Source organism: Anomaloglossus baeobatrachus, chromosome 9, assembly GCF_048569485.1.
Source record: "Anomaloglossus baeobatrachus isolate aAnoBae1 chromosome 9, aAnoBae1.hap1, whole genome shotgun sequence".
In the NCBI taxonomy this organism is placed as follows: Eukaryota; Metazoa; Chordata; class Amphibia; order Anura; family Aromobatidae; genus Anomaloglossus; species Anomaloglossus baeobatrachus.
In genome coordinates this window covers 113,012,564-113,037,857 of record NC_134361.1, presented here as the reverse complement: position 1 = coordinate 113,037,857, position 25,294 = coordinate 113,012,564, and the positions used below count along the sequence as shown (strand labels likewise).

Below are 25,294 nucleotides of genomic sequence, written 5' to 3'. Positions count from 1 at the left end.
CGTCCCCTGGATGACCCAGGGGAAGAAAAGTCCTCTGAGAGCCATGACTTGTTCATCTTGGTTCTTTTAGAAACACAGCGAGGGGACTCCAACCACAGTCTCCCTCATTTCCACTAACTGGGCCACACACACCCCACTTGACTGGCATCAGTTGACCTTCCCTTTTGAAAAAGAAAAAGATGCTTGGCATGAAGCACTCTCAAAAATACGCGTGCCTTTCCCGTCCCCTGGCTGACCCAGGGGAAGAAAAGTCCTCTGAGAGCCATGACTTGTTCATCTTGGTTCTTTTAGAAACACAGCTAGGGGACTCCAACCACAGTCTCCCTCGTTGCCACTAATTGGGCCACACACACCCCACTTGACTGGCATCAGTTGACCCCCCCTTTTGAAAAAGAAAAAGATGCTTGGCATGAAGCACTCTCAAAAATACGCGTGCCTTTCCCGTCCCCTGGATGACCCAGGGGAAGAAAAGTCCTCTGAGAGCCATGACTTGTTCATCTTGGTTCTTTTAGAAACACAGCGAGGGGACTCCAACCACAGTCTCCCTCGTTGCCCCTAATTGGGCCACACGCACCGCACTTGACTGACATCACTTGACCCCCCTTTTCAAAATGAAAAAGATGCTTTGCATGAAGCACTCTCAAAAATACATGTGCATTTCGCCTCCCCTGGCTGACCCAGGGGAAGAAAAGTCCTCTGAGAGCCATGTCCACATTGTCAGTGGACAGACACATGTGCTTATCTGCCAGATAAGACCCCCAGCAGCACTGAAGACAGGTTCCGAGAGAACGCTGGCTGTAGGACACGACAAGATCCCCAAGGCGTAGGTGGCGAGCTCAGGCAATTTATCAAGATTGGAAGCCTAAAATGAGCAGGGCTCAAGTTGCACAATAATGGAATCGATGTTTCCTTGCATATACTCATATATCTGTGTGTCCTCCTCTTTTTCCTTGTCCAGCTGTTTTGTTTTCACATGAGTATATGTCCTTGTCACTTTCCCATGTGTTTGTGTTGTGTTGTGAGTTGTTTGTCACCTTTTGGACACCTTTGAGGGTGTTTTCTAGGTGTTTTTCTGTGTTTGTGATTGCCTGCCATTGTTTCCTATGCAGTTCGAGTTCGGTTCGTCGAACGTTCGACGAGCCGAACTCGAACGGGAGCTCCGCTCGGCGAACCGACCTCGAGCCGAACCGGGACCGGTTCGCTCATCTCTAGTCAACAGTAAAGAGAAGACTCCATGAAAGTAAATACAAAGGGTTCACATCTAGATGCAAACCATTCATCAATTCCAAAAATAGACAGGCCAGAGTTAAATTTGCTGAAAAACACCTCATGAAGCCAGCTCAGTTCTGGAAAAGTATTCTATGGACAGATGAGACAAAGATCAACCTGTACCAGAATGATGGGAAGAAAAAAGTTTGGAGAAGAAAGGAAACGGCACATGATCCAAGGCACACCACATCCTCTGTAAAACATGGTGGAGGCAACGTGATGGCATGGGCATGCATGGCTTTCAATGGCACTGGGTCACTTGGGTTTATTGATGACATAACAGCAGACAAGAGTAGCCGGATGAATTCTGAAGTGTAACGGGATATACTTTCAGCCCAGATTCAGCCAAATGCCACAAACTTGATCGGACGGCGCTTCATAGTACAGATGGACAATGACCCCAAGCATACAGCCAAAGCTACCCAGGAGTTCATGAGTGCAACAAAGTGGAACATTCTGCAATGGCCAAGTCAATCACCAGATCTTAACCCAATTGAGCATGCATTTCACTTGCTCAAATCCAGACTTAAGACGGAAAGACCCACAAACAAGCAAGACCTGAAGGCTGTGGCTGTAAAGGCCTGGCAAAGCATTAAGAAGGAGGAAACCCAGCGTTTGGTGATGTCCATGGGTTCCAGACTTAAGGCAGTGATTGCCTCCAAAGGATTCGCAACAAAATATTGAAAATAAAAATATTTTGTTTGGGTTTGGTTTATTTGTCCAATTACTTTTCACCTCCTAAAATGTGGAGTGTTTGTAAAGAAATGTGTACAATTCCTACAATTTTTATCAGATATTTTTGTTCAAACCTTCAAATTAAACGTTACAATCTGCACTTGAATTCTGTTGTAGAGGTTTCATTTCAAATCCAATGTGGTGGCATGCAGAGCCCAACTCGCGAAAATTGTGTCACTGTCCAAATATTTCTGGACCTAACTGTACATCTGCTGAGAAATTAATTTCAATAGCATCTTTAGAAATACATTTACTTAGAAGATTAGTGACGAGTTCTATACTTATTTCACCCGCTGTGTCTGATTTATCTTCAGAGAGGGAAAGAATGTAAGCTGTAAATATGTTAATGCATTGCAACATTGGAAACTACTGTTTTGACAAGCAATGTTTAAATAGGTAACATTTTTGTAGGGATTTAAGGGAAAAACTGACATTCAAGTGACCTGCAGTTTGCCCTCCCTTATTAACCTATAGACCCTGGTGCAGGCAGTTTCTTTTTTTCTGGACACACTATCAGGAGCTTGTGCACTCACTCATCAAGACAATCAGCGCAAAGTACTCACTTACCTACATGTCATGGGATACCTAGGCCAGAAGCTAACACAGTCACTTGACCCAACACAAAGTTCCAGAAGATCACTAGCTTATATATCCAGATGAGCACGCTCTACAAGGCTAGTAAGACTCAGTACAGCGTAATCCCCACTAGGTGGCAGCAGAGTAGTGAAGGAGAGACAAAGAAACACTGCAATGAAAAGGCAGCTGAAGTACAGCAGAGTAACTTCAGCAATGTTAACAGGCGAATCACCAGGGGGCAAAAGAGTAGTCAAACAGTCAGAGTCTAGCCAGGAAAGTTGAGTCACAGCAAGGGGAGGATCAATATCAAAGTTAAAAAGCAGAACCGAGTCAGAAGTCGGGATTTCAGGTATGCAGAGGGAAACAAGCAACAGACAGGAGAGGTAAGTCAAGGACCGGGACAGGCAGATGAACGGGGGAGGGTCAAAGTCAGGACACAGTAGCAGGGAGGCAGAACAGATCAGGAACACTCACCAGAGCCAGTAAGCACACTGCAAGGCAGAAATATCACTGGCACTGAGCCATAGGTAGAGAGGCAATATATAGCGTCCTGGGATCCAGAACGAGGCAAGCCCTGACATAACCAGGCCAGCGCTGGGTGTAACCAGCAGCAGGGAAAAGCTGGCCTGGATCATGACACAGATATTGTACTTAAATATTGGGTGACTCCAATCATAAATATTCATATACTGTTGAAATAAAGGGTATTCTTCCTTCTTGTTCCTCATGTTCCTCAGGAGATGGGATGTCTTGGGAGCACCACGAAACAGAGACATTTCGGCAACCAGCTAATAGAGAAGCAGTAAGTATACAACGATGCATCATTTTATGTTGATGTGTAGAAGAGGTTTTAAAACTATATAACATTTGGAACATGATTTAAGAGGATTCCGCACTTCAATACGATGTATGGAATTGTAAAAGAATAGTTCATACATATAGTATATGAATATGACAAAAAATGTATCATACGTACCATGGAAGCCAATCAATAATGAAAAAAGTTTCTTTTTTAATCTATGTGCTCTTAAGGGTTATATTCAGCACATTTGTAGAAGTTGAATGGTTTTTGAGGTAGGAGGAAAGTGTTTAATTTGCATAAATGGGTAGAGCATAATAGGGGTCCCCCGACCTGTAACTGTGTGGCAGTTTAGCGCAGTAGCAGCAAGACTTGGAAATTGTGGGTCTACAAATAGTGACTTTTCTGTGTAGCACTGCACAGAAGAGAAGATCTGGATGGCATTACTGGAAATGGAAAGGTGGAGATAGGGTGATATAGCCAGCTAGAAGGGTGTTTGAGGCTTGATATAATAGTGTAGAGGGAGCACTTCATGCAAGAATATTGTATAGGGGTAAAAGGGGAAAGTATGCTACCTATAAGGGAGGGTGGCACAAATTCTCAGTAAGATTTCTCATTACCAAGGTCTACAGATAGTAGTTGAATATGTGCAGTACTTACAAGATCTTACCAACAGAGCTTGTAAGCACTGTGCTGAAGCTAACCAGGATTGTTGGATCGCACAGTTAGCACTTGATCCCAGTGAGCTTCAATGCTAGACAGGGGAAAGATGAGTCTGGTTTGGTCCACATTGACTTTTACAAAGCACTTTTGCAATTTTACACATGAGGACAGCCTTTTAATGCAAATGTGTTTGAGCTGCACGATGAAAAGTTTTTCTAAAACATGTTTTAAATATTGTCTTTTTGTGTTTTTATTCATATAGCGCCATTCTTATCAACGTTCTTATGACCATTCATCTGGCTCAAGCGCTTTGAGACAGGCAATAAATGCCCACAAACACCCAAATACAAGAAGTAACCGTGGAGTCGTCGCTGACCCTCAGCAAGCTTCAGGAACTATTGTACAGATAGTAATAAACAACAGCCACAAGCATGGGAAAGGTATAGTACAACCAAACGTAGGATAATGGGAATTTTCAATATTTACATGTTAAATTATTCCTTGTGACAAAATATGAACTATTTACTTTAATGTAAATACAGATTTATTTTATGCATATTAATTGTGAGAGAGAATTTTAAAATTGTTTGTATTAGTTGTTGCCTAAAGGCCGCTTTACACGCTGCGACATCACTCAAGCGATCTCGTTGGGGTCACGGAATTTGTGACGCACATCTGGATGCTTTAGCGATGTCTTTGCATGTGACACCTATGAGCGATTTTGAATCGTCGCAAAAACGGTCAAAATCGCTCATCGGGGACATGCCCCCTATTCTCGAATATCGCTGCTGCTTGGTGTACGAAGTAGTTTGTCGCTCCTGCGGCAGCACACATTGCTATGTGTGACACCGCAGTAACGAGGAACCTCACCTTACCTGCGGCCACCCGCAATGAGGAAGGAAGGAGGTGGGCGGGTTGTTACGTCCCGCTCATCTCCACCCCTCCGCTTCTATTGGGCGGCGGTTCAGTGACGCTGCTGTGACGTCGCTGTGACTCTGAACGAACCGCCCCCTTAGAAAGGAGGCGGTTCGCCGGTCACAGTGACGTCGCTAGGCAGGTAAGTAGTGTGACGGGTCAGCGCGATGTTGTGCGCCACGGGCAGCGATTTGCCCGTGTCGCACAACCGATGGGGGCGGGTACGCACGCTAGTGATATCGGTCACGATATTGCAGCGTGTAAAGCGGCCTTAAGACAACTTTTTTTTACCATGGGCCTAAAAGCTAACAAGCAGATAGTTGCTAACTACCTGACTGTTCTACCCCATGGCGCCTCTTTCAACGGGGAGTGACTAACAGCTGAAACCCGCAGTAAGGCTATGTGCGCACGTGTGCGTAATTCATGCAGTTACGCTGCGCTTTGTAGCGCAGCGTAACTGCATGCGTCCTGCGTCCCCTGCATAGTCTATGGAGATTGTGGAGGGGCCATGCGCACGTGTTCGTCTTAGAGCGCAGCGCTTCGGCTGCTGCCCGAAGCGCTGCGTTCAAGAAGTGACATGTCACTTCTTCCGTGCGCTTTGCCGGCAGCTCCTGCTCTGTCTATGGCAGGAGCTGCAGGCAGAGCTCATGGAATCGGCTTCTTTTTTTTTCTATGGACATTTTCTGCAGCGATTTGAAGCGCACGTGTGCTCTTCAGATCGCTGCAGAAATTTCTGCAGGGCTAGTATGCAATGTGCGCACATAGCCTTAGGCAGCAGGGAGCAGGCTGTAAATAGGCATGTCGTCGGCAGTCACCCCCTGTCAACAGAGCAGACTGGAAGACAAGCTACCACTATGTTGATGGGATGTCAGCTGCTGAATCACCGGCAGGTGCGGTCTGTGACTGCTCTGTGCCTGAAAAGATCAGCGACAGCCATAACAGGCAGGTAATTAGCAAGAAATCCCACTTATTAAACCTGACAGGGCACACCTGTGAAGTGAAAACCATTTCCGGTGACTACCTCTTGAAGCTCATCAAGAGAATGCCAAGAGTGTGCAAAGCAGTAATCAAAGCAAAAGGTGGCTACTTTGAAGAACCTAGAATATAAGACATATTTTCAGTTGTTTCACACTTTTTTGTTAAATATTTCATTCCACATGTGTTAATTCATAGTTTTGATGCCTTCAATGTGAATCTACAATTCAGAGTCATGAAAATAAAGAAAACTCTTTGAATGAGAAGTTGTGTCCAAACTTTTGGTCTGTACTGTACATAATAAGAGAAGACACTATGTAATAAGGGACGCTGTTGTCGCGGGCGGGGAGGAGGGTGTCAGCACACTACGCTCACCCCTTCTGCTCGGGCCCGGCGGCTGCTGCTCAGTGGTGGCTCGAGCTGTGGGCCGGATCCCGGGGGTTCTCGAGCGGCGCTCCTCGCCCGTGAGTGAAAGGGGGTTGTTGGGTGTGGGAATTGTTTATTGTCCGTGACGCCACCCACGGTTGTGGTGATTTCACCACCGCTGCTCTATAGGCCCGGGGACGATGGTGTGTAGCAGCGAGATGTTGCGTTGCCCCTCCGTGGGTAGGGGTTGGTGATCCCGGGGCCCGGTGATGGTGAGGGAGGTGCAGGGCCTGGTGGGCGCAGGGACGCGGGGGCAGCTTTGTGCCTTGCGGCACTGTGGTACTCACTCAGCCTGAGACGTTGACACAGTTTTACGGTAAACCATACGGCTGGAAAGACGGTTCCCACGGACGGCTGCACTTGCTCTCCCAGTAGGTAACGGTGATGACCCTCTGACCTGCACCTGATGTTTCTAAGTTGGTAGCGATGGGTTCCCACCGGTAACCCGCTCCCCGGCTTCAAGCTGGACCGGAGGAGCTCTACTTTGCCCGCAGACGCTGGCCCTGAGGAACTGGTGCCTTGGCGGTGGCGATGTTCCTCCCTAATGGTCGGACTGTTGCCTTCAATCGGGACTTGGTTGTTGGGGGATCGATGTCCCCTTCACTGACGGATTCGGCAAATTGTGGCGACTCCTAGCCTTGCCGGGGTCCGAGAGGCCCCTGCCCTGGTGCTGACTGTCCTTTGCACGCTGCTCCAGACCGCTGGGTCACTACCCGTCCGCGGTCCTTCCAGGAACTCCCGAACAGTCACCCCTCTGGACAGTCACCGTCGTTGCTGACCTTGCTGACCCGGTCCTACACACACAGCTGGACCACTTCAGGCTTTTCACTCTCTTCCTTTCCTGTCACCACTCTTGCTTTCCTCCTTTACCACTTTACTTCCTTTACTTCACTCCTCACTCAAGCTCCCCCTGAGCTAATCTGCACTCGAGCCCTGCCTGGGCTAATTTGCCTGGTACTTCCTGCCTCCAGAGCTGTGAACTCCTCGGTGGGCGGAGCCAACCGCCTGGCCCACCCCCTGGTGTGAATCATCAGCCTCTGGAGGAAGGCAACAAGGATTTTTGGTTAGCTTTGGTGTTCCTAACTGGGATGTAGGGTGTGGTGGTGTGATGACCCGTGTTCCCTGGCTTGCCCAGGGCGACACACTAATATATATAATGAGAAGACATTATGTAATATATACACACACACAGTATATATAGTCCACAGGGGGGCTCCAAGCAGTCAGTGTCCACACCTGGAATAACGTTAGGATATAAAGTCATTAAAAAAAATCTTGACTCCCCTCAAAGCATAGAAGAGAACATAAAAAGAGAGGTAGCAAACAGGAAACCGCAAATGGAAAGCTGAAAAATATTCTAGTATATCAAGGATGAGAACAGAGACAAAAGATTTTTCTTATTTTTACAATTAATATGCTTGTTGTGAAAGGAATTTACACAGAAAGCTGTTTCCCACCAGGTGAGTGATGTAACGTGAGGACTGATAGAGCACATGGCTGGTTGATGTCAAAGCTCTGTGTACAGACCTTGTACAGAACTTGTTATTCGGTGGGAGCCTTGATTGTTCTCTTCCAGTGGATGTAGTTTGTCCAGTGGATGTGATATGCACATAGGTGCACAGTTCATTACAAAAAAAGAAGCGAACAACATCATCAGGATGAATTGACTTACATTGGAACAAAACCATGACGGAAAGTAGAGAACTTAAAGGGAACCTGTCAGATGCAATATGCACCCAGAACCACGAGCAGTGCATATTGCTAATCTCTGCCTAACAGTCCCTGTATACATTAGCAAAGATAAAGATATCTTTAGAAAAAGTATTTCTAAAGATCCTTTGTGATATGCTAATGAGCGAGGGGACTAGTCGCAAGGGCGTTAGTTCCTGCCCTCATTCCGCCCTCCTAGTGTCGCGGACGGAGGGGACGCTCTCGCTACGCTCGGGTCCGCGGCTGCTGCTTCTGCTCGGTGGCTTGAGCGGTGGGCCGGACCCGAGGACTCGAGCAGCGCTCCTTGCCTACGAGTGAAAAGGGGGTGGTTTGTTTGGGGAGATAGTCCGGGACGCCACCCACGGGTCGTGGTGATAATGGGCACCACCGCTGCTGGTGACTGGGATTCCGGGAGCGATGGCAGGGAGCAGCTAGAATGTTGGTTCCCCCTCCGTGGGTAGGTGTTGGTGATCCCGGGGCCCAGTGCTGATACGGGGATGCAGGGTAGCTGGGGTGCAGGGTTGCGGAGGCAGCGCGGCTTGGTGCCGGATGGCACTGTTGTACTCACTCAGGCACAGATTCACAGAGTCTCTGGTAAACCAAACGGCTGGATGGACAGGTCCCGCAGCCGGCTGCAGTGTCTTTGCTCTCCCCGGACAGGTTGATGGTGGCTGTCTTTCCTTGCACCTTTGTAGAATGTCTTGACTCCGATGGTTTTCCAACGGTAGTCCGCTCCCCGGCGTGTATGTACCGAAGGAGTCAGTTTTACCCGCAGGCGCTGGCCCGTGGATCTCTAGCCTATGGCGGTGGCTTTTTATCCTCACTGTGTGGACTGTTGCCTTCTGTCGGGACTTGGGTGTTAGGGAACCCCTGGGGTTCCGGTCACTCTCGGATTTGACCGTTGTCGGCGGCTCCTAGCCTGGTCGGGGTCCGATGGCCTTGCTTTTGTGCTTGTTACAAATCTGCTCCCCGCCTCGGTACCGGCGGGCCACTGCCCATCCCCGATCCTACGGTTCTGCTGACTTGCACCACCTCCTGCAGACGGCCACCACCGTCTGCCGACCTTGCTGACAGTGCCTGGACTCCTACCCAGACACTAGCAGTTTCTCCACTCCAAACTCAACTCCTCACTCCACTTCCACTGAACTCCAAAACTGAACTGAACTAACTGCTTTTCCCGCCTCCAGGCCTGTGAACTCCTCGGTGGGTGGGGCCAACTGCCAGGCTCCGCCCCACCTGGTGTGGACATCAAACCCTGGAGGGAGGCAACAAGGATTTTGTTTGACTGATGTAGACTATCCAGGGGAGGGGGTGTGTGTGATGTTATGTTTGTGACTACCTGGCTAGTCCAGGGCGTCACACTAGCATGTTAGCTCACCCACAGGGGCATGCTAACATGCTAAACAATGCCCATTGCCTAGCATCATCAGCGGAGATGCGCTTACCTGTGTGCTTTGACACCGCATCAGATGCTGGCCAGTGCGCATGATCAGAATTCCCCGAACTTCCGGTCATACGCACTATGAAGCTGGGTGTACATATCCCGGCTTCAGAGAGGTCTAGTGTGCATGACTGGAAGTGCGGTGACTTCTGATCATGTGCACTGCCCGCCATCTGATGTGGTGCGAACGGACACAGGTACGCACTTCATCACTAATGACGCAGAAAATGAAGAAAACGTGGTGCAGCAGCCCATAGCAAATGAATTCCATCTTTTATTGCAAAGGGCTTCTGTAAAATAAAATCAGCAATCTGTTTGGTTGCCAAGGGCAATTACTCCACTTTTCTATTGCACTAATATCGGTACATTTCCGTTTGTATATTGAAATAATTGTAGTTGTTTTTTTACAATCTTTTGTTCATCTGAGGGTGGTCTTAGCTTTTTTGCTTACTGCAAAAATTGGCTTAATATTGCTGTTGATACTTTATGTTGATGAATACCATGTCATATTAGATAAGGTATTTGGCAAGAGTTTCTATTTGAGTCTGTTTTTGCCAAGCAAGAAATCTTAAGTAAGACAGAACGACATAACTTGTACTATAATTATCAACCTGTTTGTATTTATCACATTTGGAGAAGATTTCTTCTGGACCGCTTTGTATTTGCTGCGATAAAGGGTGGTTGGCAGATCTACCAACGCCTTTCAAAAAAGAATTGTTCCCTTAATCACTGACCCCTTTCTGCATCTTAATTTGCTATCATAATAAATTTCACCAGGATATTGTCAGACCTCAGACAACATCTGCTTATATTTGCCTTGTTCCTTGCAGTATGTGTCTCAAATGGGAAAACATACTCCCACGGAGAGTCTTGGCACCCTAGCTTGCGAGCCTTCGGAGTGGTGGAATGTGTGCTGTGTACATGCAACTTCACAAAACAAGAGTGCAAGAAAATTAGCTGTCCTGAGAAATTCCCTTGTAAATATCCTCAGAAAATAAATGGAAAGTGCTGTAAAGTGTGTCCAGGTAAGTCAAAAAGTGCTAAACCAAAAAGAGTGGTAGTGGTCAATGAGTTCTGCAATAAATAGTGGTTTGTTTACTGTTACTTACTGTTATAAGTTATCATGTAGTGGCCTAGAGTCTTGAGCTATATACCCTTACATGTCCTGGTATGCAATCAGTGAAGTTATCAATGGTTGACTGAGGAATGTTCTACCACACTGAATGCACTTGGGTAAATCATCATGATCCACTGCTGGCAGCTCCAATTGCAAATCTGGAGACACTGTAACACAGGCCACTCTGGTTGCTCACAGTAGCACCAGCAACATGGCGGCTGGCATTGTTGTGTTGAAAAATTGCTCTTGAGACACTTTGAAGAAATTGCCAAAGCTACTTAAGGAGTTGGCTGCCAACTAAAGACTATTGGACCAATGAACATAATAAAGTGGAACCCACAGCTCTAAGGGATTCAGAATTTTTCCAGCACGGAGTGTTGGTAAAGTCAATCTTATTGTTGTGTTTTATAAGAGATTGCTTGCTCTTCAGTTTGTGGTACAGTATGTCATCCTAGTTGGCCTCCATGGACTCTAATGTAATCAGGTAGTATTCATTGTCATGCATTTGGTGGGGGGTTGTGAGTCTTTTGTTCCTCTCTGCAGGGGGCTTTTCCAATACACAATCCTGCAAACAGGGCCAGGGACTAGGCTTCTACAACCTTCATACTTTGAACTTTGTATAGAAACTGTCTAAGGGGCCGGGTGTGATGAGTACTTCTTTCCATCCAGGGAGCTGGTCCCAGGAGAGGTACAACAAGAAGCCACACTTTTTTTTAGTGAGGGAGTTGGTGCTGTAACGTGGAGGGCCAAGGATCTGTTGCTGCAGCCAGGTCCTGGTGCCCATGAATGGACTATAGAGATTGGAGCTGGATACACGTGCTACAGCCGTGATGTGTGTCATCTGGATTTCAGGAACTAGCATAAGGATTATTGTTGCCAGCTAGAGCTGGATACACGCACTATGGGCATGATATCCGTTGTCTGGAGGCACATATGTTCTGACTGCAGACTATAACAGCTGGAGATACAAAAACTGTGGGTCAACCAAAAGTTGGGAGACAGTGGGTATTGCATGGTTTGGGGACAGTTGAACTACCGGTCCCGGATTGGATTGGGTTGAAACTCATGGATTGGGGACATCTCATTTTGACCATTTACTCGGGGTTTCTGTAAGACCATGCATGGAAGAAATAAAAATAATTGCATTGTTAACCTGCCTAGGTGATTAATACAACGCAGAACCTCAGATCCTCACAGATTCATTCTGTACTGCAAGTGAAATTAGACATCACATACCAAGACTAGGGCATCCAACAGTGTCAATGTAATTGATCATAGGCGTTTGCAATCATACAACAAACAATGTGTGATTTATTGACCCCATGCCATTGTGGCGCCCCTTGGGTTTCAGTCGACACTGAGTATATCACCCAACATTGGGTGTAATGCTAAACCCGGTTCCTGAAGAGGTCAGTCCCAGTTTCACCACAACACACACTCAAATATACACCAGGTTGCCCTGTTCCCACTGGGGACTGGGCTAGGGTCGGGTAATAAAGGGGTCGCCAACAGAGAGACATTTATAGGATGCCCTCAACAGAGGCCCCAGTCCCACTAGCTTAGGACCTGGTAGGGGGGAGGTGCAGCCAGCAGGGGAAGTTAGGAGCCAATACAACAGTTAGAGAGTTCTCCAACAGGAGAGGAAGGGAGCAGTCGCATCTCAGGGGTGCTCCGGTGGGAAGGAGGAGAAAGTTCACACGGGTGCTATGGGGAGAGTGAATCTGCTCCCCTCGAAACCGACGCCACGCAGGGCGGCAGGACCCTAGGGAAGATCATACTTTACGTTGGTTTTCCAGAATGTGCCTGGATGGAAAAGTTTCAAGCTTCCCTGATCACACAGCGCCCGACATCACAGTGCCATATAGGATCCGGGGCCTCGCATCAAGCCGGACCCCACAGCAGAACCACGGCACCTGCAGATAGGAACAAGAGTACATCTCGTGAAACCCAGTTTCCCCTCGAAGCTTCAAGCCAGGGGATCCACAGACTGGCGTTACAAGTAGAAACCCACCGAACACAACCGGACTGAACTCTAAAGGGATTCGGTTCGATGGAGCCAATTATCGCAAGTGACCGGTATTACCAGGGTGAGGGGCATCGTACAAAAGTGAGTAAACAACCTAGAACTGCACCTATAGACTCTGCCTCTTTATTATCGGTACTGCCGCTCTGAGCCACCATTACCACTCCACTCATCATCCTCCCCAGGGCCCGCTCCACCTGTGGGGAGTGATAACACCCATAGCTGCTACTACAATTTCTCCTTGAAAACAGCGACAGCAGCGGCGGCCCATTCCCGGCCGCATACCACAGGTGGTATCACGACAATCACCTCACTACTACCCCCATCATCCTTCCCCAGCCATCTTCTGTATGTTTCGGGGCAACGGAGCCGGGCTAAAGCCGCCCATGACGACGACAGTCGACGGCCCAGCGACGAGTAGGTTAAATGCACCTGCCTCGTGGGTCTGTCTTCTTCAGCAATGAGGCCTCCTATTATCTTAGCTGCAACAATAGCTGGAGATTGGTCTGGATATCATGCGGACAATGCCATAAAGAGTCTTTCATGAGAGAATATCACCTAGGTCCTACTCCTGTGATTATGGTGTTGGGTGAAATAATGAATAGTAGCAGGGCTGCTCTACTCCTTATTCCCTGTACACTAACATATCGACTTTACATTGACTTGGTTGTGGAACCAGTGGTATGTCCATTTCTCTGAAGCGTTTCAGAAGCTGTTTTTTCAATAGGACAATGCCAAGCCACATCTTGCTTATGCTACAGTGAGCAGACTTTGTGATCTAAGTATGCTACCATAAATTGGGAGCACCTCCAGATTGGTCTCCTATCAAGTACATCTCGGACATCATTGGTTGCCAAACGCAAAGGGAACTGCCAGCAGTGGATCTTGATGATTTGCCCAAGTACATTCAGTGTGGCAGGACATTCTTCAGACATCATTAATAACGTCTTTGATGGCAGCCAAGGGACGTAAATGCCTGTACTGTATTTCTGCGAGTGGCGCGCATACTCGATAATGAATAAATTGAGACAGTTTGAACATATTTTGTTTCCATTTTTTCATCATTTGCATATCATTAACATGTCTATCAAACCTATGACTTCCACATCTCCTCAACCTTTCCTTCTGGGTGTTGTAATTTTAATGTTGAGGAGTGTTTTACTACTCTATTCTCACTGTCATCTACAGTAATGTAAGGGTATAGTCACTTAGTTACTATCCTAAGCCTCATGTAGTTATAGCATTATCTCTGCTGCCAGCTACTTCTTCCTAATGGGATATTTTAGCATGGAAAATCATTTACACAAAGTCAGTCTAATACTCCTTCCTATTTTTATATCTTATAAGTATAATAGTTGAACAGTCGATATATAACCGTGATTATAACAGGATTTGTCAGGATTTTAGTGGTGTAGAAATTCGGCACAATAGTTAGGTACCGGTATCGTATTGCTGTACATTTGGATAAATAGCAGCTTACCGTACTTGGCTACAGAGAATGTCAAATTCTTGATGACTTTCCACAGGTCAGCTAAGGATATTCCATGCCTAGATTCTGTGCTCAGATAAAGGAACCATCTCTGTTCTTTTATCATCCACTGGCACGGCAGACGGCTTTCATGTGGGCCCAAGACTGACACTAGTTAGTGAGGTCACAGCACATGGCAAAGAAACGCGTTCATAAAATACAGCTCACTAATGGCTTCCAATTATCTCTAGCGATATAAGGCTAGATAAAATAATTGGAAATGTTTATTTGTAGTTTTCTTGTCTTTGCAATAACACAAAGTAATTGCAAATGTGGTGGTGTTATGAAATATTAAATTTCCTGCAGTTTCTGAAATGATATTATGCTATGTTACCCAAGCATCCTGTAACTATAATTGACCATTAATAATCGTGTTTTCCCGATAATAAGACCTACCCCGAAAATAAGCTGTAGCATGATTTTCCCGGATTTTTCAAGTATAGTTGAAATATAAGCCCTTCTCCAAAAATAAGCCCTAGTTACAGTCAGGGCCGGCATTAGGAGAAGTCAAACTTCACAATTTCTCAGGGACCCACTCTCTTAGGGACCTTAGCAGTTGTATTCCGAGGTTCAAATTGGTTAAGGACCTTTGATGACTTTCTAGTCATGTGACCAAAGGTCTCTTAATTAGCCTAAAAGAACTGAACAGGAGACAGGGTAGTATTCAGTACTGGCACAAGAGAGAAGGTAGAGCAAACTGGGAAATTTCACAGGGCTCCCCACTCTCCTAGTGTCCCCAGCGTTTATAGCCTGATAACACTGCGTCAGGACCTTTGTGACATTACATCATGTGACAAAAAGTCATTGTAGGAATCTAAAGCTGAAGAGGAGACAGGCTGGTATATGTGTGTGTGATTGATGGATAAGAGATAGATAGATAGATAGATAGATAGATAGATAGATAGATAGATAGACACACGTTACAGGCAGGATTTGGAGAATTATGATAATGTTCCAGAATGTGATATGACTACCGTATATTTGAATAAATGTTTTTTTTTTATCAAGAATAAATGTGGATTAGTTGTTAGTGGAAAAAAAATAAGACATCCCCTGAAAATAAGCCCTAGCCCATTTTTCGGAGCAAAAAATAATATAAAACCCAGTCTTATTTTCTGTTAAACATGGTATATATTTTTGGACTATGCAATTGGACTTAAAGGGAACATGCCGGGTTCAATAATGCTATTAACTTGCAGATATGGGTTAAACTTGCAGAATAATAGTGTTGGAAAGCTGCCCAGACCTTACTGAAAGCGCGACTCCCAAGAGAAAATGAACTTTATTCCTCCCAGGATCCGCGGGCTGTCAGTCATATAGTAGTTACATATGAAGAAAATCACTGAGTTCTCTTTTATTTCAAACTTGCAATGTTCTTTATTGATAGATGAGAAATAGACTGACTTCTAGTGTGACTATTTCATGTCTACCTTTAAAGAACTGTATTGCTCACGAGTGTGAGCGGGGAGTGGACCCATTGGGCCGCAGCACACGGTACACATGAGGGGTGTGACTATGACGCATACCAGGTATTCACCAGAGCCTCTGATGATGGGGTGGATTTGGCTGCCAGTAGATGCCACTCAGGGGACAGTGCTGCGACAGCTGACCCAAGGGCTACGGACACTGACAATATCAGATATAACAGTTGCAGGCAGGACTGCAGGTACAGCTGGTATGGATGGGTGCAGCAGTGGTTACGTCAGGTACTGGAACACAGATGAGTGTTAGCAATACGGCAGACAGCAATAAAACAGCAGCACAAGGGACCTGATAACTAGCAATGTATAGACCACGTTGCCCAGGCACCTCCCAATGGGGGACGGTGTCTTAAATACCTAGTGCCTCTCAGCCATAGGAATAGGTGCAGGGGCACGCCCTTAGTGTACTCCTAGGAGGCCGGTACGGCACGTGCAGGCTCTGGGAGTCAGTGAAAGGAATTGAGGATATAGCAACCACTGCTCTGCAGCCGGGAGGGGGAGTGTGCTGGCGTCCCATTCAAAGGAGGGAGTAGGACAGATTGGGGACGCTGCTACCTGCGATACAAGATTGTTGCAAGTTTGTAATAATAGAGTGCGATGATGTTCTTCATATTCATACTGAGGTCCCACATCTCATCTACCAACACCTTGACATCCTGACTGTGTGCACGCTAATACTCTATATATAGTGATTATAGTCACTGTTCACAACACTGTAAGCAAACCCTGGAACTTTCACTGACAGCTGACTGATGCACTGCTGGCGGCTTCCAGGAGGAAAAAACTTTATTTTCTCCCTGTAATACAGTGGCGGAGCACCTTCTAGTGGGCTATGTGGTAGCTAATGCTGTATGCAAGGGGACTGTTTATGGGCTCATACTGTATATAGAGAGGCTATGTGGGGGCTCATACTGTGTATAGGGTCTATGTGGGGGCTCATACTGTATATACAGAGGCTATGTGGGGGCTCATACTGTATGTAAGGGCTATGTGATCGCTCATACTGTATATAGGGGCTATGTGAGGGCTAATACTGTATATAGGGGCTATGTGGGGGCTCATACTGTATGTAAGGGCTATGTGATCGCTCATACTGTATATAGGGGCTATGTGAGGGCTAATACTGTATATAGGGGCTATGTGATGGCTCGTACTGTATGTAGGGGCTATGTGAGGGGTAATACTGTATATAGGGCTATGTGATTGCTTATACTGTATATAGGGGCTATGTGGAAGCTCATACTGTATATAGAAAGGCTTTGTGGAGGCTCATACTGTATAAAGAGAGGCTATGTGGGAGCTCATACTGTATATAGGAGCTATGTGAGGGCTCATACTGTATTTAGGCAGCTATGTGAGGGGTAGTACTGTATATAGAGCTATGTGAGGGCTCATACTGTACATAGGGGCTATGTGATGGCTGATACTGTATATAGAGAGGAAAAAGGAGGGGAGCCAGCACTGCTTGTGAATGGCTTGCAACAATGAAGAAATAAAAAGTGTAATATTCACAAATTCGTTCCTACTGTAAAAATTCAATGAGATTTTTTGCAAATAATTGATCAATGATTTGAGCCCCCCTGCCCCGTCACGGCAAATCTCTATAGGGGGGTCCCTAACGCTATATTATAAATTACTATGTACCATGAGGTCTCATATAATGAGCAGGACCATATGAAGACACCACTTACCTGAGACATGTCTGAACCGCTCCCATGCTGCTAGGACTGACAACCGCGAATAAAGGCAGCCCAGGTGCCAGTGTGTGTGGCAGAACCACACACACCAGCACAATGTCAGGACTGGCCCGCACAGTGCCAGACCAGCAAGCATGGATGAGGGTGGAACAAGGTTCAGGCAGGTGGTGTTTAAATAATGATGCCTTGGAGCAGGAGGCGGTGGCTGTGTGTGAACAAGCACCAAACTGAATTTTGATGGCTACAGAAGGAATTTGCAAACCACACTAGGCGTGCACGGCATGGTGGCGGTCGACCACCTGACCAGTAAACGAAAAAGGAGGGGAGCCAGCACTGCTTGTGAATGGCTTGCAACAATGAAGAAATAAAAAGTGTAATATTCACAAATTTGTTCCTACTGTAAAAATTCAATGAGATTTTTTGCAAATAATTGATCAATGATTTGAGCCCCCCTGCCCCGTCACGGCAAATCTCTATAGGGGGGTCCCTAACGCTATATTATAAATTACTATGTACCATGAGGTCTCATATAATGAGCAGGACCATATGAAGACACCACTTACCTGAGACATGTCTGAACCGCTCCCATGCTGCTAGGATATAGAGAGGCTATGTGGAAGCTCATACTGTATATAGAAAGTCTTTGTGGAGGCTCATACTTTATAAAGAGAGGCTATGTGGAGGCTCATACTGTATATAGGGGCTATGTGAGGGCTCATACTGTATATAAGGGATATGTGAGGGCTGATACTGTATATAGAGAGGCTATGTGGAGGCTCATACTGTATATAGGGGCTATGTGGGGGCTCATACTATATATAGAGGGGCCATGTGGAGGCTCATACTGTATATAGGGAGGATGAAAAAAGTTATTTCAGCTCACCGTTATTCAGTGGAGGGAAGCTATTCCAAGGCAGTGCACAGACAAGGTACGAGGCAGACTTGAAACAGAGAAAGATAATCCAGCAACATGGAAATTTTTAATTAAACTGTGTTTATTTCATTCTTGTTAAAATCATGGATGAAGACAGAACCCAGGGAGGATCACAGCCTCCTCCATATTATGCGTTTCGAACAATGGAACTCATCAAAAATATATAGCTTACTTACATGTGGAAATGTGTTTTAACTATTAGTTTCTTGTCTGTTTATTATATCAGAGGAAATCCCAGACCCCCAGTCAGGAGACAAAGATTACCTATGTGAGGACACCATCCCAGTCTTTGAGTCTGTATCTCTGGAGGAAGGAGAAACAGTCAGGAAAATAGCAGTGGTGACCGAAGAGCCTCCTGTAGCAGAAATTCATGTGTGGACAATCCAGAAAGGTAATGAGTGACTAAGACATTTACAGACTGGCCCTTTAGGATATAACATTCATAGCCAGACATGACGAGACACACTTGCTCTTTTCCATCTAAACACAATGAACCCTTGTGTTTGGTAGGTGTTCTGCGCCAGTTTTATACAGAAAAAATGTCCAAGGAAGAATTTGAAGACCAGCAGGAATTTAAGCAGATAACACGGACAACAGCAAGTAAGTCCCAAATAATTATATATTGTATAGAGCTGGAAGCATAAAAGGTAAAAATATATGCATGTGCATTTACGTGTATGTATCAGTTTTCTAATATTTACATTTAGTGTAAGTTTAGACGTCGTAGACAAATATTAATTTGGGTGAGGATTTGTTACATTTATCCACTGTAAGTTTCTGAAACCGCAATTTCTTACATCCGCTGTGAACAATTTCAGTATAAAATCACTTTTTTTGTAAGTTGAAGGTCCATAAATCCCGTATTTTTCGCTTTATAAGACGCAATTTTGTTCCCCCAAATTTTGGGGGAAAGTAGGGGGTGCGTCTTATAATCCGAATATACGGGGTGGTATATATATATATACACTACAGAGTCCAGGGGAGGTGGGGGAAGCTCTGGAGCGGTGCTGGGGGCAGGTGAAAGCTGCGGGCCGCAGCGTTAAATCTCCTGCTTCCGCTCATATAATATGCACTGCCGCTGTCCATCAGCGTGGTGCTGAAACTGCACCGCAGTGAAGGGCTGGGGGAGCGGTGCTTATTATATGAGCTCCCGCCCCCCTTTGATTGCACATGCCCCCTGTGTTAGATATGGCCCCCATGCTGCTGCCCATAGTAAAATAAAACACTCTTTACTTACCTCCTCCAGCATGTCTCCTGGTGTCTCCCCGGTCTCCTGCTGCTGCTGTGATCATGCACGCAGAGATGATGTCAGTCTGCTGTGCCGATCACATGACCGGCACCGAGAACCAGAAAGTGGAGGAGCTCTGCAGCACGGAGGGAGGCACGGGAGGACAGCGCTGCAGAAGGTAAGGAAAGAGTGTTTTATTTTACTATGGGCAGCAGCTTGGGGGTGATATCTAACACAGGGTGATGTGTGCCATCTATAGGGGGCCATATCTAACACAGGTGAGGTGTGCCATCTATAGGGGGCCATGGGCAATACAGGGGGATGTGTGCCATCCATACGGGGCCATGGGCAGCACAGGGGGGGGGACGTGTGCCATCCATAGGGGGCCATGGGCAGCACAGGGGGACGTGTGCCATCCATAGGGGGCCATGGGCAGCACAGGGGGACGTGTGCCATCCATAGGGGTCCATGGGCAGCACAGGGGGATGTGTGCCATCCATAGGGGGCCATGGGCAGCACAGGGGGACGTGTGCCATCCATAGGGGGCTATGGGCAGCACAGTGGGGACGTGTGCCATCCATAGGGGGCCATGGGCAGCACAGGGGGGACGTGTGCCATCCATAGGGGGCCATGGGCAGCACAGGGGGGACATGTGCCATCCATAGGGGGCCATGGGCAGCACAGGGGGACATGTGCCATCCATAGGGGGTCATGGGCAGCACAGGGGGACGTGTGCCATCCATACGGGGCCATGGGCAGCACAGTGGGGATGTGTGCCATCCATAGGGGGCCATGGGCAGCACAGGGGGATGTGTGCCATTCATAGGGGGCCATGGGCAGCACAGGGGGATGTGTGCCACAAATAAGGGACGTGTTCCATCAATAGGAGATATGTGCCAGCAATAGGGAACGGGTGTCATCAATGGGGGACATGTGGCATCACTGGGGGACGTGTGCCAGCACAAGGGGGCTATATTTAATATAAGGGGGCCATATCCAGATTAAGGGGGCTAATTTTAGGATTAGGGGGTTATGAGGGATATATACCTTATATGATTTGTTAGACTGACACTGGCATTAAAAGACGGACTCCATTTAACATTAAAAAAAAAAAAATTCTAAACCATTGACCTATCATCCCCAGTGAGATTATATCTGATCTCACAAGACCCAATAATGTAATGATATGGTGTCCAGCTTTGGTGACCAAGTGAGTGAAAGGTCTTCAGTTCACTGAGCAGTATCTGCTGATTTTGATTCCTTGTGGTTCTAGCCTCAGATTCACATTGTAGTTATGAGATTTTACAAGTACTTCACCAGTATTTTTTACTTCAAGGTAGTATTTTTTTCTCCTTGTGTGGGTCATGTTCGTAACCAGCACAGCTGACATTTTTCATAGGACTGTTTTGTTGATTTGGAAGCCAAAGTGTTTCAGCAGTTTGGTGAAAGGTACAGAGGCCACACTGTAGTACCATACCTGACAGTGTCACAATCTGCAACTTGTCACATGTCAGTCTCTTTAACAGTTTTGACAGTTCAGGTCTATCTCTTTGAAGAAGATGCTGCTTTTCAGAGATGTCGCCCTTTAATTTCCACCTAAAGGGGCTCAGTCTACAAGTGTTTCATTTTTGTCATGGTTTCAAAAATCTCAAGGGTTCAGTCTCTACATCACTGTCCCTGTCCCTTAGTCAGTGCTCCCTGCATTTCAAGGGTAAGCTTCCAATGATTACATAATTACTAGGTTCAGACCACTCCTCAAGGTCTTTCCTTTAAAGCTGTTGTCAACCACTACGACAACTACAAGGGATTTCCCACTACTAGGACAAGCCACTATTATCCAGGTTTCCCCTAGGTAAAATAAAAAGTCTATACTCACCTCTGTGGCCCAGAGCAGTTCCAGCGGTGCCATAGTCATGATGTGATGTCACGCGAGTCCCACGACTATTCAGCTCTGGCTTCTGTCTCCCCACCTTCGGACAAACGAGTTAAGGAAAGGAATTGAGCCTTGCGGCCGCTGCTCGTTTCCTGTTGATTACTCCAAATATAACCTCCCTCATATTTGAATACCCCATTCCCACCCTCACGGGGATCTTCTGAGCTGATTGTTCTCACTGCACCAGGCAGACTTACATCGTACAAATAAGACTACCTGGACTAACAATACACATTTACCGTTTAGGTGGTAGCCCACACAAAATTCTCACGGATCTATCTCCTTCATAGCATAACTCTCTCAGCCCAGACCACTATTAGATTACTTGTACTTAACCTTCACTCCATGGCTCACTCATTAGAACTTGTTCTAACCCATGATATTTTGTTGAGGTTCCTCAGACTTTTCTGTCACATCTCCTGACCACTCATCCACCACTCCAATCCACAAACCTTCTAGTTGTTGTCATCACAGCGGGACCATTTGCTTCTCCCAATCTCAATCTATCAGTTGCTCATATCAACTGCACCCTGGTCTATAACATAAAATGGTAAATTGCACAGCAACCAAAATGGCACCAACATTCTTTTTACATGTGCTCCCCTCTAACTTTAATAACAGTGTGGTGACATAGTGTATTGGCATCATGAGACTTTATCCCCTAACTAAAACAAGACTTCTCCTTGGAATAGCCACCACTTCTTACCTCTTATGTGACTGTGACCAAAAGCTTCTAATTCCATCATCCCAACACCACAATACTCACACATAACATTGCCACAGAGCATAGACACCGGATATTTGTGGGACCTGCAATAGAAATTGTACCGTGCAATGACCTGACCTGACCAGCACTGAGCAAGACACAGAAGGTGAAACGTCAAGACTGGGCAAAGAAATATCTGAAGACATATTTTTTAAAGGTCTTATGGACTGATGAGATGAGACTGACTCTCGAGGGACCAGATGGTTGAGCCCATGGCTGGATCAGGTACAGATCGGCACTCCCACTCAGATGCTAGCAGGGTAGAGGCGTGGTACTGCTATGGGCTAGTATTATTAAAAATGAGCTAGTTGGACCTGATAAGGTTCAAGATGGACTCAAATCAGCTACCAATCCTACTACCAGTTTTATAAGTCACTTTCTTCAAGCAGTGGTACAGGAATAAGTCTGCATCTTTCAAGAAAACCATGATTTTTATGCAGGACAATTCTCCATCGCAGTATCAAAGTCTCCATGGTTAGGCTGCCAGTAAAGACCCGAACAATGAAATAATAATAACCCGGCCCCTTCCTCACCTGATCTAAACCCTACTGAGAACGTTTTTGCCCTTCTTAAACGGGAGGTTTACATTGAAGGAAAACAGTCACCTCTCTGTAGAGTATCTGGGAGGCTGTCTACCCAAAAAGTTGATTGTCAACAGAGTAAGAAACTGACAGACTCCATGGATGACTGACATTGAAAAAAAGGATAGCTATATGGATCAGATTTTTTTGAAGATGTCAATGTATTTTTGTGCATTTTGTCTTTGTTTTTAAGAGATGAAAATAATCATTTGAGATAAGAAAATTTACATTTTTCATTTACGTAGTTGCCAAATAACTCTGCACATGGATGTTCTCCTAAGGAAGACAATGCCTCACTTTTACTTTCTTAAATATTCAGGTTTCAGGCTTAATAAAGTTTTGGATTTACCGACAGCACTGTAGCTGTTAATGAATCATGAAAATAGAAATTGCTTAATAATCATGTACACAGAGTAGAATACATTAAAGGGAACCTGTCACCAGGTTTTTCCCTTATGGGCTGTGGCCACCACCACTGAGCTGTTATATACAGCATTCTCTAGCTGCTCTCAGTCTCTCACCCCCTCCATCTTGTGCGATCGCCGTCCTGCTTCTCAGGGTCGTGTGGATGATGCATCATACATCATTCACACAGAGGCCTCCATTGCACTGCTGCGCATGCGCACTTTGATCTGCCCGGTGGAGGGCAGATCAGTGTATTGTAATGTGCATGTGCGTATGGTCTTTGACCTTTCCTTGCACCTTCGTATTACTGTACTTTGCTCTTCCCTCAGCAGGGCAGATCAAAGTTCACATGTGCAGGAGCGCAATGGAGTCCTATGTGTGCATGACATAGGATGCGTCATCCACACGACCCTGAGAAGCAGGACGGCGATTGTGCCAGCCCGCGACAGCCGACGGGCTGCTCGGACCCGGATCCGCAGTGGCTCGAGGGGTCTCTGGATCCGAGGCGGGGTCACGCGACTACCTCAGAAATAAAAGGGGGGGTGGATTGGTGAAGGGGATAATGTACGTGACTCCACCCACGGGGTGTGGTAATGGGAGAGACCACTGCTGCTGTTGGGGAGCCCGGTGACGATGTTGAACCAGCAGGATGTTTAACCCCTCCGTGGGTAGGGGCCTGGTGTCCCGGGGCCCGATGATGGATGGAGTGGGGAACCCTTCGGGGTGAAGGGATATCGGGTACTCACACAGTCCAAAGTCACTGATGCTGACACCAGGTAGACCAAACTCTTGAATGCTCTGCTTCTCTTGGTTGAGCACGCTGGGTCCGTGCCCCTTTGGTGTTGCTGGTTAGTCTGAAGCCTTGTCCCTTGACACTGTGTGTAACTTGGTGGATCCCTTTCACCTAAGACTACTCGGGTCCCGCTCACCTGCGTGGCTAGCAAGGTGAGCCTGCTCTCAGGGTTCACGCTTGGGATTTTCTGGACGATTTTGGGAAGTCCTATCCCTCTCGTTGTGCTAGTACCCCAATTCTGGAGCAGGTGGGGAAAGGTTCCTGAAGACACCATTCCTGTTGGGTGAATTACTGGGCTGTGTGAAGCTACTTGCCAGCCTAGGGTCCGCGTACCCCGTCGTGCCCTTTCCCCTACCTGGTTGTAGCACAAGGCAGCTGGCCTGCTCTCTATAGCAGAACCGTACCCCCTGTCACTACCCCCTGTGACCGGGGTTCCAGCTCCTTCTGGCCAGGCCAACGTCTGGCACCTGGGACGGGTACAGGAGCCCAGCTCCACAGCGTGACCTGCACTCTCACCGCTGTCTCACTGCTCAACTCTACTCAACTCAACTACTGACATCTCTGCCCTCCCTCTTCCATCCCCCCATCTGGGTGGCCCTATTCCCCTCAGGCTACCCAATGGGTGGTTGGTGGATGTGGTGCAGAGTGTTCCTCAGGATTTATGTACACCTGTTGGTAGCAACACCAAATTGACAGGACCCGTAACCAAGGAGGAGTGGGTACCATGCAGAAGGGCAGATTGCACGGCACCCTTGTGACGACCTGTTAGGCCAGGGCGTCACATTTCCCCTTGGTTAAACGTAGCTCATCCGCGAGCTACAGAACACCAAGCATTTATTTTTTTTTTAAAGGAAGGAAAAAAGGTTAACATTTATTTAACAGATTCATCCCACATTAGGGAGGCACTTTCTTGAACCGTTACCAACATTATGAGTTTGCCTGCCAACAGGGGACGCCACCGGTTTTAGTGGCAGCGAGGACCCAACCTTCCATGTTGCGGTCCCTCCCTGCGACAGTCCAGTCCCAACGTCCCGGATCCCAATAACCCCCCTCCCAAACAATCTTGTTCCCCTGGAAACTTGGATGGGTCCTTGGGCCGGGTTAAGGTCCCGGGGTGTGCCAGACGACTGTGATAGGCACAACAGGCGCAGTTTTTTTTACAAGACACAAGTTTGTGTTGGTAACGCCAGTCCTGTGACCGTGGTCCATTTTTAACTATAAAAACGTGGAAGTCTTTGCAAAGACACAATAAGAGTCCCTGTACTGTAGTACAACTGCAGTCAATCTAGGAGAAAATCA

General features: G+C 46.7%; 1 protein-coding gene across 1 annotated transcript in view; it reads left to right on the top strand.

The window, feature by feature from the left end:
- The window catches only part of CHRDL1 (chordin like 1), a 170,448-nt gene that overhangs the window by 142,668 nt on the left and 2,486 nt on the right, over positions 1-25,294 (top strand). The window contains exons 5-9 of the mRNA XM_075322710.1: positions 3,318-3,382; positions 4,305-4,482; positions 10,340-10,534; positions 18,516-18,680; positions 18,800-18,889. Coding sequence (XP_075178825.1) covers positions 3,318-3,382; positions 4,305-4,482; positions 10,340-10,534; positions 18,516-18,680; positions 18,800-18,889 — 693 coding nt within the window. The remainder of the gene's footprint in view (positions 1-3,317; positions 3,383-4,304; positions 4,483-10,339; positions 10,535-18,515; positions 18,681-18,799; positions 18,890-25,294) is intronic.